Genomic DNA, 18,624 nt, shown 5'->3' with positions numbered 1-18,624 from the left:
TAGGTTATACTTGTTGTGGCTGGACTTAGTGGATTGTATGTGTGGACATATGTTGTTGCCATACTACTGGTCAGTGATTACTTCCCTTTTTATGTTTGCTCTGTCATGTGGTATCTTCCTCATTCTCTTGCATGGTTTGGTAATGGCTGGAGCCCAGCATGCCAGATGTCTGCATGTATGGCATTGTGTGTTGTTGTTATTTGTGATTGCATACTCCAAGCATTCCTGGCTGTGTTCATGGAATGCCTGTATAACATGTTCTGTGGTGTGTCCCATGTTCTGCACTTGCACAGGGCCTTTTCTGGATTCAACATCGGTTTTGTGGGCTGCGTCCTATACTTTACACATGTTTTCAACTGTGGTATTCTGGCCAGGGACTGGGGTCGGGTGTGTATTTCCAGTGTGCTTACTCTATGGTCTTGTCTTACCAGTGAGGGGTACACTTCTCATCTTGCCATCCAGTACACATGTTGCTGATTATCACATCCAGTATGCTTACCCCTCTTGTGGGGGTAGTACATTGTTCCTGGGCAGTTTGGTTTATGGCATCTGGGTAACTTTCCCCTACTGTGTTGGTGCTAGTACAATGCTAATGGTGTTTGTCTGGGTATTTTCAGTCGAGCAATATAATGTGGTTTGGGGGGCTTGATATATTCATGTATTCCGACATAGGCCAGGTGATGTTCCTGGTATTAGGACAGTGGTCTGCAGCAGGCTATCTACTGCGAGGCAGTTTTAGCCATTGGTATTTGACCATGGCTATTCCATGCTGCTTCTTGTTGTGGTACCAACATGGGGGTGTGGTTATCCTTGCCATTTCTTGCTAGTCACCCACCTTTTGTAGCTTGTTCCATGTTTTGCGGCTGTACAGCACAGTATGAGGTGTGAAGTGGTAGTGCTAGGGTGCTGCTGTGAGCCTTGCCCAGTTCTCTATTACAGGACTGGTATATACATTCTCCTTACTGTGTGCATTTACACTGCACACATCTTGCTGTTTGTACATCTGTCATGGGGTAGTGTTACATCTAGGTTCCTATCCCTTGTAGAACCTATGAGGTTGGGTGTGTGTTTTGCGACTTACCTATTCAGGGCATGTTGTGGGTACTGACAGCCTTTGCCAGTATCCATGGGGCATGGCATGCTAGGTGCATGCCACCCCTAGCAGGTGGTGCATCATGTCGGACTCCGCATATCTTCCCAGCATGTGACACATTGGCTCCCCTTTGACTGACTGCATTACTTCAGCCGATTATTGTACTTGATCTTCTTGTCTACATAGTGTGGCATCATGCTTGGTGGGGTGAGATGTTAGGCAGGGTCTTCATGTTTGCATATACTAGATGTTGTTACATTGCTTGACACATGGCAATCATGCCTCAGGTGGTGCTGCAGGGCTGCCTCTGTCGGATGCACATACTACACTCCCTGTACATGTTTGAGAGCAGGTTGTGTCATGTTAGGCATCCCTGTTACTATATAAGTGAGTCAGAGAGGGGTATCATTACCAGGGTTCTTACTGTGCCAGTGTATGTGCTATGCGTTGCCTCTTTGCCAAGGCCAGGGCATACTGGGAACGCCTCCTTCTGCCTACTGGGGCAGGCTCAGGTTGTTCCTCCTCCGAGTCACGCTCTGCCTGTGATGGCCTTGGCAATGGTGGGGGGCTGTTTGGCCCGGCCCTATGCTGGTCCTGCTGCAGCTGTTTTTGCAAGATCATATTATGTAGCATAGCACATACCATGATGATTTGGGTACATGTAGTTGGTGTGTACTGCAAGGCTCCACCAGATGTGACCAGACACCGGAACCGTGACTTGAGGAGCCCAAACACACGCTCTATCACATTACGTGTTTGTGCATGTGCCTCATTATGGCGTTCCTGTTCAGGTGTGTGTGCGTTTCTGATGGGTGTCATCAGCCACGGCTCCAGTGCATAACCTGCATCCCCCACTAGGTGTCCGTGTGGGATGTCCCCATTGGCAAATGTCTGGTACAGCTGCGTCAAATGCCAGATGTGGGAATCGTGATAACTCCCAGGGCAGCCAGCACACACATTCATTATTATGCCCTGGGCATCACACACAACCTGGCAGTTGATGGAGGGGAAGCCCTTGCGGTTTATGTAGGCCCTACCCCGCTCTCCTGCTGGTGCTTTGATGCGTATGTGCATGCAGTCTATAGCACCCAGTACCTCAGGGTATTCCGCTATTTGCTGGAAGAGATGCATATTGCTGGCCAATACCTCACGGGCACTGGGGAAATATACATGATCACCGACATGTGCTGACATGGCATCCAGGAACTGGTGTAGTACCCTGGAGGCTGATGCCTGTGATATCCCCATCATATCACCAGTTGGTCTCTGGAAGGTACCTGTTGCTAGTATTCTTAGGCCAACACATACCTTGGTTTCCACTGGGATGGGTTCCCCTCTGTTGGTTCTGTGTGTGAGGTGTGCCCTGCACAGCTCAACAATCTGCTGCAGGAGCTCTCTGTCCACTCTATAGCGCTCTACTATCTCCAGCTCATGTAACCCGTGGTAGGTGACCCTGGGCCTGTACACTCTTCTCCGTCTCCTCACTGTGGGTTGTCTGGCACCATTTGCATTGTCACCACCCTCAGCAAGTCACCTATGTCTCATTATGACAGCTATGGCAGCCCCTAGCATTTCTGCTCTGAGTTCAGCTTTTTCAGTTTTTACTTCTATTAGCTTACTCCTGTCTTGCAGTGTCTCTTAATGAAAACATCCTGCACAACTGTTTGCAGAGTTTTAAGTGCTGGGCTGGGCTACTATTCTGCCTGTGTAATTGCCTGCTTCTAATTATTTTCACCTGCTAGCTTCAGCAGTTATCCCTGCTAGATTCCTATTACTTCTGTTGCTTCCTTTTTCCTCTCTGTTTCCTCAGGGGGGAGCAACTTGCATACTATCTGGAACATGCTCACAGAGGCTTACACGCTCGCACACGTGCTTACATGGTTAAGAATCTACTTATTCAGGTTTAAACGCTCGTACACCCGCGCAAACACTGTTACACGTCTGCCAACAGCCTCCGACATACTCAGACTGCCTTCCACGCGTGCACACCCGCGCAAACAGTGTTAAACATCTCCCAACACGCTCCCACATGCTCATACTGCCTTACACGGGCGCACACTGCCTTACTCGCGCTTCATTGCGCACACACGTGCGCATGCACGGCCAGCAAGAAACTTTGGTGTAGGTAACAGTGTACACCTTCCATTTCTTGTCTTTCCATGACTTATCTAGTGGCACACCTCTTTCCATGATCTGTGCCTGTCATCTGTCATGTTACACTGGCCTCTAATGAACTGCGTTTCTTTCTACCATTCCCCCCTGTGATGTCACCTATCTCCTACTCTATTCCTCCCCCTTTTGTATCTCTTACACTACTCAGACCATGCTCATTTGCTATGTGACTGTGAGATTCAGTATCCTAACCCTCATTTACATGAGATTGCCTACTAATGCTTAGTTATATGTCTTAGACTCAGCTTCCCCCCTTAGCAACCACTACACGGTGGCCATGTTGGTTTTGGTCTGCTGGTCCCTGCATTGTCATTCCATGTATTGCATGAAACCCACATTTGTGGGTTTATAACCTTCTTTTTTATGTTTTTATACAGCGCAGCCCATTTGCGCGGGGCTGCGCTGGGTTTAAACATCGGCGATTGCCGAAAAAAAAAACACATATTATTTATATTTTTGCATCGGGTTATCTTGCCAATGGCCACATATTTGGCCATTGGCATGCTGCCTGACTCATATGCAACCTTTTTTTGGAGCTGACATCGCTCCGTTGTGGATTTTGCAGGAATGTACTCAGTTGTCAACTGAGTACATTTCTGCAGCTAAAACGTCTCCTACACGGACTGGTTTCTGCTTTGTGGATCGCTAATATACCTCATTTGCATACCTTTCGGATGCAAGTGAGGTATTTAGCATGTCCACGCCCAGTCCGTGTAAGAGACATTTTAGCTGGTCTCTTACATGGAGTTTAGGGCTGTTCCTGGATCGCGAGGCTTGCATGGAGTGTTGCACGTCTCTTACACTCCATGCAAGCCTTCGTGAATCCTGCCCAATATCTATTACTTATGTTAAAAAAAGAAATACATACATACATACAAATATTTCAAGCACAGGTATTAATGCCCTTCTATTTTGACAATATACCAAAATGCTTGTTCCCATAATAAGTGTCCATACTATTTTTAAAAATATCTAAACTAGTACTTGCTTTAATGTAATTTGGTGGTTTGTTCCATCCATCAACTACTCTGTCAGAGAACCAATTAGTGTACTTCTCATTCCTATAGAATCTTCTATATAGGTTGTCTGATGATTCTCTGGTACTTTTTGATAACACAAACATTCCCAGAGGTAGTTTGTCTCTAAGTGTCCTATGTACTTGACTAAGATCTCCTCTTAGATATCTGTAAGAGACACTATACAAGTTCAGATATTTTAGTGTTTCATAATAACTTAAATTTTCACATTCATGGATGCCCTTGGTATAGTTCTGCTGTACTCTATGCAATTTACTCATGCTTGTTTCTTATAGGATTTCCATATTGTTATTCCATTCTCAAGTTTCAGTCTAATTTAACTAACAAACAATGACTTCTTCATTTTTGATTTTGTAGACTTTATATATCTTTTTATACAACCTATACTTTGATAACTATCATTAACCAATTGGTTGATATGATTAGAAAAACTCATAGCTGAATATAACCATATAGCCAGGTCCTTAAATTTTATTTATTTATTTTATATTTGTTGACCAGGATAGTCCGACTGGCTATATGTCCATTTCAGCGAAGGTCCGGGGAGAAAAGCTCCGGATAACACAGACAGAACATAACAGATATGAGTCAAACATATTTACAAAACCCTCTAGTAGGTACTCACAATATACACAGTGTGTAATAGTATACAAAAACAACAGGTTGCAGCAAGCTATTATTATTAAGAGATGTGTACAATATTAATTTAAATAAGGCATTGAATAAGCAGTGATTAATCAGAGTTTGTACAGGGATAAAGCCAGTGCTCTTTAAAATACTGGTTGAGGCCTTTTTTGAAGAGACTTAACGAAGGTTCGAGGGTAAGGTTAGATGAACGTGAATTCCAAGTTTTACCAACGATGTTGATAAATGAGTCTACAGTTTCAATCACTGTGTGCTGTATAAAATATTCACCTTTCAATTTATGTCTCCCAGCTCTCATATGCTTAGTGTTTGATGTATTTATCAGCATATTATTCTCCTGTGCCCAAATGGTCAATTTAGTCAAGTTATTTTGCAGACATGCCTTATGTGTAACGAATGTAACTAGTTTAACCAGTTTCAGGTCATCTGCATATCGACAGTACAACACCTGAAATGAAAAAGCTAGGTAGGAAAGATACAATCTAAACAAGTAAGGGACTAGGACAGAGCCATGTGGGACACCCTGACTGTAACCAAGGATTACACCTGTCCAGTTTCTCTGTGATACTTGCCATGTCCTATTTGTCAGCCATGCAACTACCCAACTTATAAAGAGTACATCAATACCTAGTTGTACTAATTTATTGGTCAATGTTTTGTGTATGACACTGTCAAATGCTGAAGTTAAATCTGTATAAATCACATCACAGCACAATTTTTCATTCATAACTGTTATTATATTGTTATAGAACATCATGTTACAGGTGGTAATAGATCTGTTTTCAATATATGCATGCTGATATATGGTTTCAAGTCCCAGCCTATCCAGTTCTGACAATGACTCATCCGATATTACCTTCTCCATTATTTTTCCACAACATGAAAGTAGACTTTAAAGGTCTATATGACTATGGGTTTGTCCTACTGCCCTTTCCCTTCAAGACAAGTTTAATAAGTGCATGTCTCCAATCTTGAGGAAACTCCCCATATTCATATGACCTAATGAATAATAAATATAATGGTACCATAGGTTCTTGCTGAAGTGCTCTCAAGTCATTGTTACTAATTCCAACTCCTCCATGTTTTTTGTTTGGAACCAGTTTGCACAGTTCTTTTCCAATATAATATAAATTGATACCAGTATCTGGGGTTACCTGGATGTCATTAGGACAACTTATCACCCCTTTTGTAGAGCCAAACAGTTTTGCTTAAGATTTTGTAAATATATCTATAATCTGTTGCATCTAAGAATAAATTTTAGAACCTGCGCATAGTTTATTAGTTTGTGTGTCTTTACTCCTTCCACAATGTATGTATTGATAAAAAGGTTTCCTATTATGCTCAATATCTTTATATAAATTTTCTTCAAATGTTCACAATGTGTCTCACACTATGTTTAATCTGTTTGTCCAGATTGTTTATTTCAGTTTTCAAAGTTGTAGTTTGACCTCTCTTCCATTTCTTATATTTTTTGTCTCTCACCTTAATCAGATATCTTGTTCTTATGGAAATATATGGCCCTGATGTCGTATGCTTGTATCTTGATGTTAAACATTTTTTTATTTTTTTGTAGACTGCAGAGAAGAAAATCCTGAGCATATCTAAGCAATTCTACCTTGATTTGTTATTTACTGTGGAGTTTACTGGTAAGAGAAGTTTTATTTTAATTTATATTGTATTAGTTATCACTGCTTTCAACTGTTTGTAGGTAGGAAGGGGTAACTTGTTAACAAGATTTACTTTTATTCATATTTTGTTGTTTTACCTTTAATTTCATTGTTGGTTGTTAGAAAGGGAGAGGTTTTAGACAGGCAAGATCTAGCCACCCCAATGGCATAGACAGCTAATAATTCACACAGAATGCAGAGAGGAAAATCCTGAGCATATCTAAACAATCTTATCTTGGTTTGTGATTTATTGATCTTTACTGTTAAAAAGAAGTGTGACTGTAAGCGATAGTGAACAGAAGCTACTGCTTGTATAGGACTTGCAAGTTTTGTCTGGCTTGAGAAATTGTATGGTCAGAAGAACTCTACTGTACTTAATTTATTATTTATTTGCTGATGTGATTTATTTTGTCATTGAAGTTAATTTAAGTTCCCTTTGAATTCTGTGGTTACTGTTTTTGATTAGTCTTTTCCTTACAATATTTTATTAATTTGAAACTGAATATGGATTCCTTAAATGAGTATGCAATTAATACCTTGTTAATGCACAAATATCTTGTACAGTGTAATAAATGCTATGCATATTTAAAGGTAGCAGCTGATAACACTGGTGATCTGTGTTCCTCGTGTCAAAAGCTGGATGATTTGCTTACCATTGTTAGAAGTAAATCTAGACTTAATGATGATGATTGCACTTGTGAAATTGGCATGGCTTGGAGAACTGTTGTTTTATATATTAATGACTGGACTGATGTTAGGCATAGAACAAATAGAACACATTTAGGAAATGATGCATCTATTGTCTGCAAAGGTCATTCAACCCCTATGAAACAAGATGATGCCGCTGACAACTCTGGAATTCTGGATGCCAGTATTCAGCAATCTGAGGATCCAGTTTGTTTAGAAGGAAACAAAAAAAGAAAGAAAGGAAGAAATTCACAACAAATAACAAGGAAGAAAAAGAAACTAACTAATGACTGTAAAGGAAAGAGAATATGTAGTAAAAAGGGCACTGCTTTGTTATGTAACACACGGGTTACAGAGAATGGTGATATTTTTCTATCAGAAAACCTTCATTCTACTGAAAAAGGCATAATTCTTCCAACAGAGAAGGTAGGAAAAGAGGCAAGGGGCAGGTGAAAAGGAAGAAATCAATACTGAACGTGGAAGGATTGAAGAACACTTCTATAAGAAAAAAGAGGAGAAAGACAGACGTTGACTACATGGCTCCAGCTGCGGATTTACAATACCAGCTGGATGAGAATTTAATACACAATGAAAACAGTGGGATTAATAAGACTAATAGTGATGACGATCTACCCTTCGTAAGAATTGATAGAGCAGATATTACTGTATCAGAAGCTGAAGATTCTTCAGAGCTGGCCAGCAAAGATATTCCTGAAATTGGAGATTCAATTATTAGAGGAACAGAGACTTATATTTGCAGAGAAGATAATGAACATTGAATAGTTTTATGCTTGCTAGGAACAAAAATAGAAGATGTGAGACAAGCATTGGAATGCCTTAATGTAAGGAAGTATGGATCTGTTTTAATTCATGTTGGTACAAATGATGTCATCTGCAATGATTCTCTAACTGTTAGTAGGGAACTGACAGCCCTCTTAGATAGTATAATTTTTACTGGTGTTAGGACATATTTTTCACAAATCACCTATAGAAAGGATAGTCAGGTCACTGTGAATGAAAAGATGTTTTGGGTAAATACCTACATGGAAAAAATGTCCTGTTTTAAAACATGGAAATGTCCAAGCCTAGTTTTGGACATGTGTTCAGACAAGATGGTGTGGATTTGTCAAGATCAAGGAAAATAATTTTTGCAGCAGATATTTTGCAATATTTGACAAACACTAGGCAGTATTTTTGCCAGGTCAAAAACAGTTCACAGACAGCAACATTTGATGCATCTCTGATGGTTGTTAGCTGTCTAGGCCCCTTGGGGTAGCTAAAGGTTGCCTGTCTAAAACCTCTCCCTTTCTAACAACCAACAGTGAAATTAAAGGTAAAACAATAAAATATGAATCAAAGTAAATCTTGTTAACAAGCTATCCCTTTCTACCTACAAAACAGTTAAAAACAGTGATAAATACAATATAAATTCAAATAAAACTGAAGTTTCTTTGAGTAACACACACACACATACACATATATATATATATATATATATATATATATATATATATATATATATATATATACTAATGTTTTTGTGAATCTGTAAATATATCATAGGATCATAAGACTGTAGGAGATTACTAGGCTAACAGCCCTACAGCCTTGTTAAACCTAGCCATTCATTCCTTTCTTCTTCTTCTTTCGGCTTTTCCCAGTTAGGGGTCACCACAGCAGATCATCTGTCCACTCATGATTGGCAGCGGAGTTTTACAGTGTTGAGTTGCCAGCCAGGCACCCAACCTTCCACAGAAGGCACACGCACTCATGCCTAGGGCCAGTTTAGAGTGTCCAATCCACCTACAGCATGTCTTTGGGATGTGGGAGGAAATTGGAGCACTTGGAGGAAACCCACGCGACCACAGGGAGGATATGCAGACTCCGCACAGAAGGCACCCCAGCTGAGGATCGAAGCGGAGAACCTCTTGGCTTGAGGTGGTAATGCTAACAGGTGCATCACCGTGGCCACCCTCTAGCCATTCATTGCCTAATTTTCCCAATTATTAATGCCCATTACTAGAATGGCTTTGGTATATGGCTGTGCCTTAGGGGATCTACAAGCTGTCCTACTGGAATACAAGCATTATGACACAACAATACAATTATACATATTTCTTTGTTCTCTGTGCTCCATTTCATTTCTGCATTGTAAATATGATGCATACAAACAAAACGTAGTACACTACAGTATATGCAAACAAGTTGTGAAGAATACACTTGCACATTATGTATCTGTCACCTTGATGCATACCTGAGTTGTGATTGAAAAGGGTTCTTTAGTTAAACACACTCATCTGGTCAACAAACACATAGTAAATAAATACATACATGCTAGCATGACGTCAGCTGCAGCTAGGTACTCTAAAATAATCTGTAATGTGATGTTCGCAGTAGAACTTTCTTCATCTTACTGTACCTGCATCTCCCTTGTCACCTTTAGGTCCATCTCTTCCTGGTAATCCCGGTATTCCTGGTATCCCCTGAACTGCAATGCATGTTGGTTGGTTTGCAGGAGACTGACAGAAAGCTGTCATTAGCATCATCACAGCTGCAAAAACACTGAATGGATGCAGAAGCATGGTCCCTGCAGCAAACTGGGAGTCTTCAAGAAACAGAGGCCAGAGTCAGTGAAAACATGGATTTTACTGCCATCAACATTTTTCTTCTTAAAGAAATTCAGACTTCCAAAGATAGTTTTTGCATAACACAAACTACACTTTGTTAAACACATTTAAATCAGACTTTGTTCTGTGGAGCAGATATGTATTCCTTGTATACCCCTCTGGATTTTTAAATCAGTGTATGCATTCCACGACATGATATTCATACCTGATAGCTTACATTCTCTTGCACCTTTGTCTTTTGCTCTATCAGTAGGTTTATTGAGGTTATAAAGCAGAAACAACATGCAGTATAAGAGAATCCTGAACAATCAACTCTTAGACATAGCTGCAAAAAGATCACCTATGCGGGTAAAGACAAGCCCACCAAATAAAAGTAAAATGGCAAAAAAATAAAGTCCCATTCAACCCAGCTTTGGAGCAAGAAATAAAACGTTTTAATTTACTTGGAAAGCGTTTTCACACCAAGCTGGCACTTCATCAGATCATAAAAACACAATAAAATACAACTGGTTAAATCACCTCTAACAAGTCCAATAAAGCAATTAGTGAAACAAATCATGTGATCTCAAAACCAATTTTAAAGGAAACACATAATTTAATACAGACTTTTTATCTGCCTGCAATATTAAAATCCATCGCATCTCTGCATGCTCCATTCTGTTGAATATGTCTCCCCCTCTTAAATCACCAACAATTAATTATCAAACAATAAACTTAAAGAAATGTGTAACCCCATTCACATCCATATGTTTCACTAATGCATTTGTGAGTTTCTTTTTGCATATATCATACATGTGCTGCAAAATATGCTCTTTCAAAGAGCAGTTGCTCTTCCCTATATAAAAACACTGACAGGCTGTACAAGACACAGGATACACTAAAGCTGTGCTTCTGCAATCATCACAGAACCGCAATGTGTAGCAAGTACCTGCATTCAGATAAATAAACCAGGTAGAAGAACTAACATACTTACAAGCACTGCAGCACCCACCTGAGCTTTTCAAGAAGTGGCCGATGCTTAATTTGGATTTAAGCTACAGTTATATGAAATTACTGATCAAGTTTTTTAAACCTTCTGAAAAATCAATCTTTCATGAAGTTAGTTTGTTATAACAGACTTTGCAAATGAAATACACTTTAGATATATATCAGCTGGAAATAGATGGAGTGTACATTAATATCTCAATGTATGAGTTATGGCTACAGAGTCAGAAATGTAAGTAAATCAAACTTGATTATAATTACTTTAAAGCTGGTAATATTTTTTCATGGCCAAGAGCTGGACCATGAGTTAGTACTTCATGAGTAGATAATGAACCTGTTAATAAGCAATTAAATTCTAATGAATGTGGTGAGGGATCATTTACTTATATGAAGGCTACTTCAACTGCACCAATGCCTTTTGTCCTTGAAAAGAACGCTAGCAATAAAATTGTACTGGAGAAAGAATAAAATGTTATTTGAAGCTGTACCTTATGTCCAGAAGAAATCATACACTGCTGTTACATCTTCAGCAGCCTCATTTTTTTCTAAGTCTACCTGTTCTATTGAGAATGGAAGAGACTTTCAGAATAGGGCGGACTCTCAGTTGAGGTAGGAAGTGACGCAGTGCTTCACTTGATTGAGCCCAACCATCTCTGGATGTGCTTACATGGAAGAACAACAAAAAAAGTCAATGATTCATAATATTATCTCATTTTGTCTAACTAATGACCAAACTACACTATTTTAAAAAGGTCTATCTTATATACCAGCTACTCATTCCAACTTGTGTGATGTTATACTTGAATTGAAATTGTTTTCCAGAAGTGTGATGCTTAAATCCATTTTCCCTAATGTGACACTAGACTCTAATTGTAAGAAACTTAGCATGCTTGTTCCAACATTACATCCCTTACTAGAAGCCTTTCTTAAGACATGTGAAGTGGATGTTGTAAGTTCTTTATCAACGCCACATGCAAGTAAATTTTATAATCTGTCTGGTGGTGAACGCCTAGTTTTGAAACAATTGAATGACCTTCAGTCAATACAAATGCCCCCAGCTGACAAAGGTGGAGCAATCTTCATAATGGGCAAAGATTTTTATCTAAAAAATATGTTTAATATGCTTTCTGATGAAGAAACATACATTACAATACAAGAGTCAAATTTGAATAAGCTAATTTGACATGTTTACTCTATGTTGCATGACTTTCTAATGAGTGGATTGTTTTCTTATGATTTATATAGGTATTTATTAGTTGAACAACATTAGTGCTGGTTTTATATGGTCTCCCAAAGATACATAAAGATCCCATTAAGCTACCAATGAGACCTATTGTCTCGGGTCATGGCTGGTTGTCAGAGACATTATCTATATATGTGAAGAAGCTTATGCCTTTTTTTTAAACAGAGCATCCTCAGTTTTGAAGGACACTAAAGATTTTCTTTGTGCCATTTCAAAATGCAGTAGAGAGATGAATGGATTTATGGACTGTCTTTTAGTTACACTTGATTCCTGCTCTCTTTTTACTGTCATTCCAAATTAAGTATGTATAGAATATGTTACTTTGTTCCTTACTCACAATAGTACTTATTCTAATACACAAAATGAATTGATTTGTTTAGTGTTAGAATTAATTCTTGAAGACAATGTTTTCATTTTTGAAGACAAACTTTATCTTCAAAAGTTAGGCATCGCTATGGGCGCTGTCTGTGCCAATAGTTATGCCAATATGGTATTGGCATGCTGGGAGTTGACTAAGGTATTTGCTGGCAATGAGTTCTTATAATGTATTAAATTTTATAAACATTTTGCGGATGACATTTTCTTACTCTGAATGGGCTATATATCACATTTACTAGAGTTTGTTCATTATTTTGAAGAAACCACTACCTTCTTGAAATTTACTGTTAACTATTCTCAAAGTAGTATTGATTTCCTTGATATAAATTTAGAAAAAATTGTTGAGGGTTGGATTATCACTCGCATTTTCAAAAAAACCCTGTAAAAGGAATAATTTATTGCATTGCTTCAGTATGCATTCGAAATATGTATCTAACAATGTGGTTAAGAGCCAATTTGTATGAATCTCTTGGCTGAATAAAAATTAACAGTGTTTTCAATCAACTTTTCAAGAAATAAGTAATGATTTTTTTAGAGAGGTTACTCTAAGCATGATGTTAGCAAAATTATGAGTGAGGTGCACTATACTAGGACCAGCACTGCAAAACCTTATTTCTCTACAATAGAAGGCTCTGATGGTCATTCTGATTTAGTGGCCGATAAAGGCTGTACCGCTAACAGGGTCTCCTTGACCTATTCTAGTGATATACATTTAGCATGTGAGGCTATTAACAAGAATTGGCACATTCTGATGGCTGATGAAAGTTTGAAGTGCATTATGGGTTCAGAACCCAAACTTTGTTTTAAGAATACAAAATCACTGAAAAGGCAATTATGCTATAAGCGATGTCAGACTGAGATGTTAATGATAGAACATGCAGGTACTTTTCCATGTGCTTCTGCAGTGCTTGTAAGTATGTTAGTTCTTCTTCCTGGTTTATTCATCCAGATACAGGTACTTGCTACACATTGAGGATCTGTGCTGTTTGCAGAAGCACAGAGTTAGTCTATCTTGCATCCTGCACAGCCTGTCAGTGTTTTTATGTAGGGAAGACCAACTGCTTTTAAAGGACCATATTTTGCAACGTGTGTTACATATGCAAAAATAAACTCACAATTGCTTTAACAAGACATGTGAATATGAATGGGCTACACATTCATTTAAGTTTATTGCTTTATATTTAATTGTTGATGACTTAAGTGGGAGAGACATGGTCAATAGAATGGAACGTGCAGAGATGCGATGGATTTTAACATTGCAGGCAGATAAAAAGTCTGTATTAAATGACGTGGTTCCTTTAAAACCAGCTTTGAGATCATGTGATTTGTTTCACTAATTGTTTTATTGAATTTGTTAGATGTGTTTTAACCAATATGAAATGTTGTATTGTATTGTGTTTTTATGGTCTGATGAAGAGCCAACCTGCCATGAAAGTGCTCACCAAATAAATTAAAAGGTTTTATTTCTTGCTCCAAAGTTGTTTTGACTGGGACTTCATTTTTGCCATTTAACTGTTAGATATAGATATGTTTGAGCAGCAGACATATTTATAAAATATTTTTATGCAAATTATAATTCACATAAGCATAAACATTCTAAGGAATATGACAAATGCACTTCTCTGCAGACTTATGAGGTCTACACTGAAGAGACAGAATCACCTGTAGACGTACACAACATCCACCTTAAAACATGCACGTTACTAACCATTCATTATGCTGCCACTTTTCATTACAAGGTTATTGCTGTACTACAGTGATATGTCATATACTAAGCAAAGACAGTAAATCAGTTTAAAGAAATATGTATGATTACTGGTGTTAGTATTAATAAGGATTACTAATGACTTCTTATGATTCCCAAAGATGCATCGGATTACTATATCTGCATTCAAATTACCAGTTCTGCATTAAGACTATTACATCTATATTAAAACTGCTACTGATGTGCTGATGGCATATAATTCTTAGTGATGAATCAGGATTACAACATGTTATAGCATTACTACTTCTTCTTCTTCTTCTTTCAGCTGCTCCCGTTAGGGGTTGCCACAGCAGATCAACTATTTCCATTTCTTCCTGTCCTCTGCATCTTGCTCTGTCACACCAACCACCTGCATGTCCTCTCTCACCACATCCATAAACCTTTTCTTAGGCCTTCCTCTTTTCCTGTTACCTGGCAGCTTCATCCTTAGCATCTTTTTCACAATATACTCTGCATCCCTCCTCAGCACATGTCCAAACCAACATAATCTTGCTTCTCTGGCTTTGTCTCCAAACCTTCCGACCTGGGCTGACCCTCTAATATACTTATTCCTAATCCTGTCCATCCTCGTCACACCCAGTACAAATCTTAGCATCTTCAGCTCTGCCACATCAAGCTCTGACTCCTGCCTTTTTGTCAGTGCCACTGTCTCCAACCCATATAACATAGCTGGTCTCACTACGCTCTTGTAGACCTTCCCTTTCACTCTTACTGGTACTCGTCTGTCACAAATCACTCCTGACACTCTTCTCCACCCACTCCATCCTGCCTGTACTCTCTTATTCACCTTTCTTCCACACTCACCATTACTCTGAATTGTTGATCCCAAGTACTTAAACTCATCCACCTTTGCCACCTCTACTTCCTGCATCCTCACCATTCCTCTATCATCCCTCTCCTTCACACACATATATTCTGTCTTATTACTACTGAAGTGTTAGAATTACTTTATCTATATTATAATTGCTTCGGATGATATTGTAAGAATACTAAATATGTGCAAGGACTGCTTATTTTGCATTTGGATTACTATTTCTGTATTAGAATTGCTACTGATGTGTAAAGATTACTCAATGTGTATTAAATTACTATTGACAAACTGATATATACTAGATTGCTAATAATGTATTGGGATTACAACATTTCTATTGGAATTACTTATGCTGTATTAGGATTACCACATCTATAGTAAGATGGCAGAGGTATTATGATAGTACTAATATATTAGGATTATTGATGATGTATTAGGATTTATTACATCTGTATGGAGTTAATACTGATATATCAGGATTAGTACATCTGCATTAAGATTGTTATTCACACACTGACATATTATGATTTGCTACTTTTTTCAATGTAGTAAGATCACTACATCTGTACTATAATTAGTACTGATGCACTATGTTAGGATTGCTACAGATGTTTTAGGATTAAAACATCTGTACTATAATTAGTACTGATGCAGTGACATGTTAGGATTACTATAGATGTTGCAGGGTTACTACAGATGTATTAAGATTAAAACATCTGTACTAAAATTAGTACTAATGCAGTGACATGTTATGATTACTATAGATGTAGGATTGCTACAGATGTATTAGGATTAAAACATCTGTACTAGAATTAGTACTGCTGCACTGACTTGTTAGGATTACTATAGATGTTGTAGGGTTACTACAGATGTATCATGGTTAAAACATCTGTACTAGAATTAGTACAAATGCAGTGAATGTTAGGATTACTATAGATGTAGGATTAATACAGATATATTAGGATTAAAACATCTGTAGTAGAATTAGTACTGATGCACTGACTTATCAGGATTACTACAGATGTAGTAGGATTACTACAGCTGTATTAAGATTGAAACATCTGTACTAGAATTAGTACTGATGCATTGATATGTTAGGATTACTACATCTGTATTAGGATTAGTACTGATACACTGACTCTATGGGATTACTACAAATGTAGTGGGATTGCTACAGATTTATTATGATTAAAACATATGTACTTGACTTAGTACTGATGTGCTGATACATTAGTATAACTACAGATGCATTAGGCACTGATATAGAATTACTTCTATTAGGATTGCTATTAATGCCAGTTCACTGCACTTTATAACACGTTAAAAAAAGAAATTTCACTACTCAAAAACCTCTTTTGTGGGTAACAAGGTAGCACTATCTGGTTAAGTTATTTGCTCAAAGTCATAACCCAGGCTAATGGAGACTGAAAGACTCAAATCATGGACTAGAGAATGAAGCTTGTTAGCAACTCATAGCCTCCATAGCCATAGTGCTCTGTGCGAAACCAACAAAGACTTCAGCATGAAGATTGGTATAAAGCAAGCAACGAATCTAACTATGATATACCAGACTTAACTCATTTATTAAATTTTATTTTATCACTTTCATCCACTACATAAAAAATTAACATCATCAGTAATTCTTATACAAATCAAACAAGAATATATAGATGATTTGAAATTATCATGTCACTCATCATGTGACTGTCAGTCACATAAACATTTCTTAAAAAACAAAAACATTTTATAAAATGTTATCTCAAAGGTCTTAACTTAAGCAGACTGTGGTTATAAGTCACAGTATTGATACTAACACTATAAAAATATAATATAATATAACTGGAGAATTTTTATAGGCAATACTGAATTAATTAAAATTATAGAAACAGAACCTACATTTCCAACAAAACAGCCACAAACTTAAATTCAGTTCTGGAAAGATCTAACAAACTTGAGATGAAGAAACACATGTTAATGCATAAATCAGCTGAGATGTACAAATGTGGTTTATGCAAATACTGCAGGTACATAGCCAAAGATGATTCAATTAGTATTCAGGGCTATATGTTAATAATACCTGTGAAAGCTCAGTTTAATTGCAGAGCAAATATGTCATCTATGTATCTTTACTTTCCTTATTGTCTGCAACTGTTTTTATGTTGGAAATCATTTTAGTTTTATTTAAAAGAATTTATGAACATCAATATACAATTGTTTTGAAAGTTATTAATAGTGCTTTATATAGGCATACTATAAATTGCAGAAGTTTTAAAAAATTTATTTTTCAGTATTGGACTATGCTACATTCAGTCAGAGGGATGGTGATTTTGATTCTCTATTAGAGGAAAAATAACTTTTGTGATAATTAGAATTAAATGCTAACCACCCCCTAGTTTAAATTAGGTTTTCTTTATTAAAAGTCTACTGAAGTTAAGATTTTGAGATCTTTCAGATTTCCTGATGAAGTTCAAGTTTTATGTAGTAGATGATAGCATTAAAAATAAATTTTAGCAAATGAAATTATGCCTGGAAATCATACATTTCCTTAATTGTTACATAATAGATGCCTCTGTGCCAAACTACCAGACCACATACTTATTACACATACTATGCAAGTTGTTAACTGATGGAGGTGACTGATGTGATTATGTTATAGTATGCTGCTACTACTATTCATGTATACACACTGTAATGTATCCATGTGGTACTGAATGCATTATGTTTATCTGTATGTCCACAACATTCATTTACTCTGCAGTCAGCCTTGACCAGTGCATAAGTCATGGCTGAAAACAGTCTCCTTGCATCAGTCCACCAACTCTTAACAAATAACAGATTAATTAACTAATTCAAATGAGGTATTGTAGGGATAATCATCAAATGTCACCACTACCTCCCTGACCTTCGCTGATATGCATAAGGTTATGTATGCTAATTACCTTAGCTTTGCTACCTCTCTGGAGTTCCAAAAGGATTTACAAAAGGGGTTTAAGCGACTAAGTTATTGGCTCAGCAGGTGTCTCTTACTTGTTGACCTATGTGAGGTCAAAGCCTTACTGTCTGATATCTCTTTAAGGCTCAAGAAAGTTTCTAAAAGATGGGCAATTTAGTGACATAATGAAAATGTACTCAAGTAAATGAACTGTTCTTGATATGTGGGGATAATGTTGAAGTTCTCCCTTACATTCAGACATCACTATTATCTACACCAGGTAGCACAAATAGGAAACTCCACCTTGTTAATAAAATCTTTTATCTGTGTTACAAATTAAGTCAGACAACAAAACCAACAGTTGCTGAGCTTGAATATGGCACTCTCATTTCGGTGAAGCATCAAACAACAATGGTCACAATGGTCAAGAATGGCAAGGGTGTGATAGCTAATTTCAAATGAGTACAGTGAAAGAACTTCAGAATGTATTGCCATCAGGCTACTCTAACTCAATTTCTACCCCTGTTTGGCCCATAATTTCGCAGCAGGTAAACAACCTTTTAACCTTTGGAGCAGTTAATCT

The 18,624-nt window shown here is 37.7% G+C and overlaps 1 protein-coding gene across 1 annotated transcript in view; it reads right to left on the bottom strand.

Moving 5' to 3' along the window:
- SFTPD (surfactant protein D) overlaps nucleotides 1–18,624 on the bottom strand; it is a 362,436-nt gene that overhangs the window by 311,195 nt on the left and 32,617 nt on the right. The window contains exon 2 of the mRNA XM_044056287.1: nucleotides 9,721–9,906. Within this exon, the coding sequence (XP_043912222.1) occupies nucleotides 9,721–9,883 (163 nt within the window). The 5' untranslated portion in view covers nucleotides 9,884–9,906. The remainder of the gene's footprint in view (nucleotides 1–9,720; nucleotides 9,907–18,624) is intronic.

The sequence above is a fragment of the Protopterus annectens genome, chromosome 14.part0, assembly GCF_019279795.1.
Source record: "Protopterus annectens isolate FY-2018-M chromosome 14.part0, PAN1.0, whole genome shotgun sequence".
NCBI lineage: Eukaryota > Metazoa > Chordata > Ceratodontiformes > Protopteridae > Protopterus > Protopterus annectens.
The sequence above is the reverse complement of the archived record's forward strand: the minus strand, read 5'-3'. Positions and strand labels throughout refer to the sequence as shown.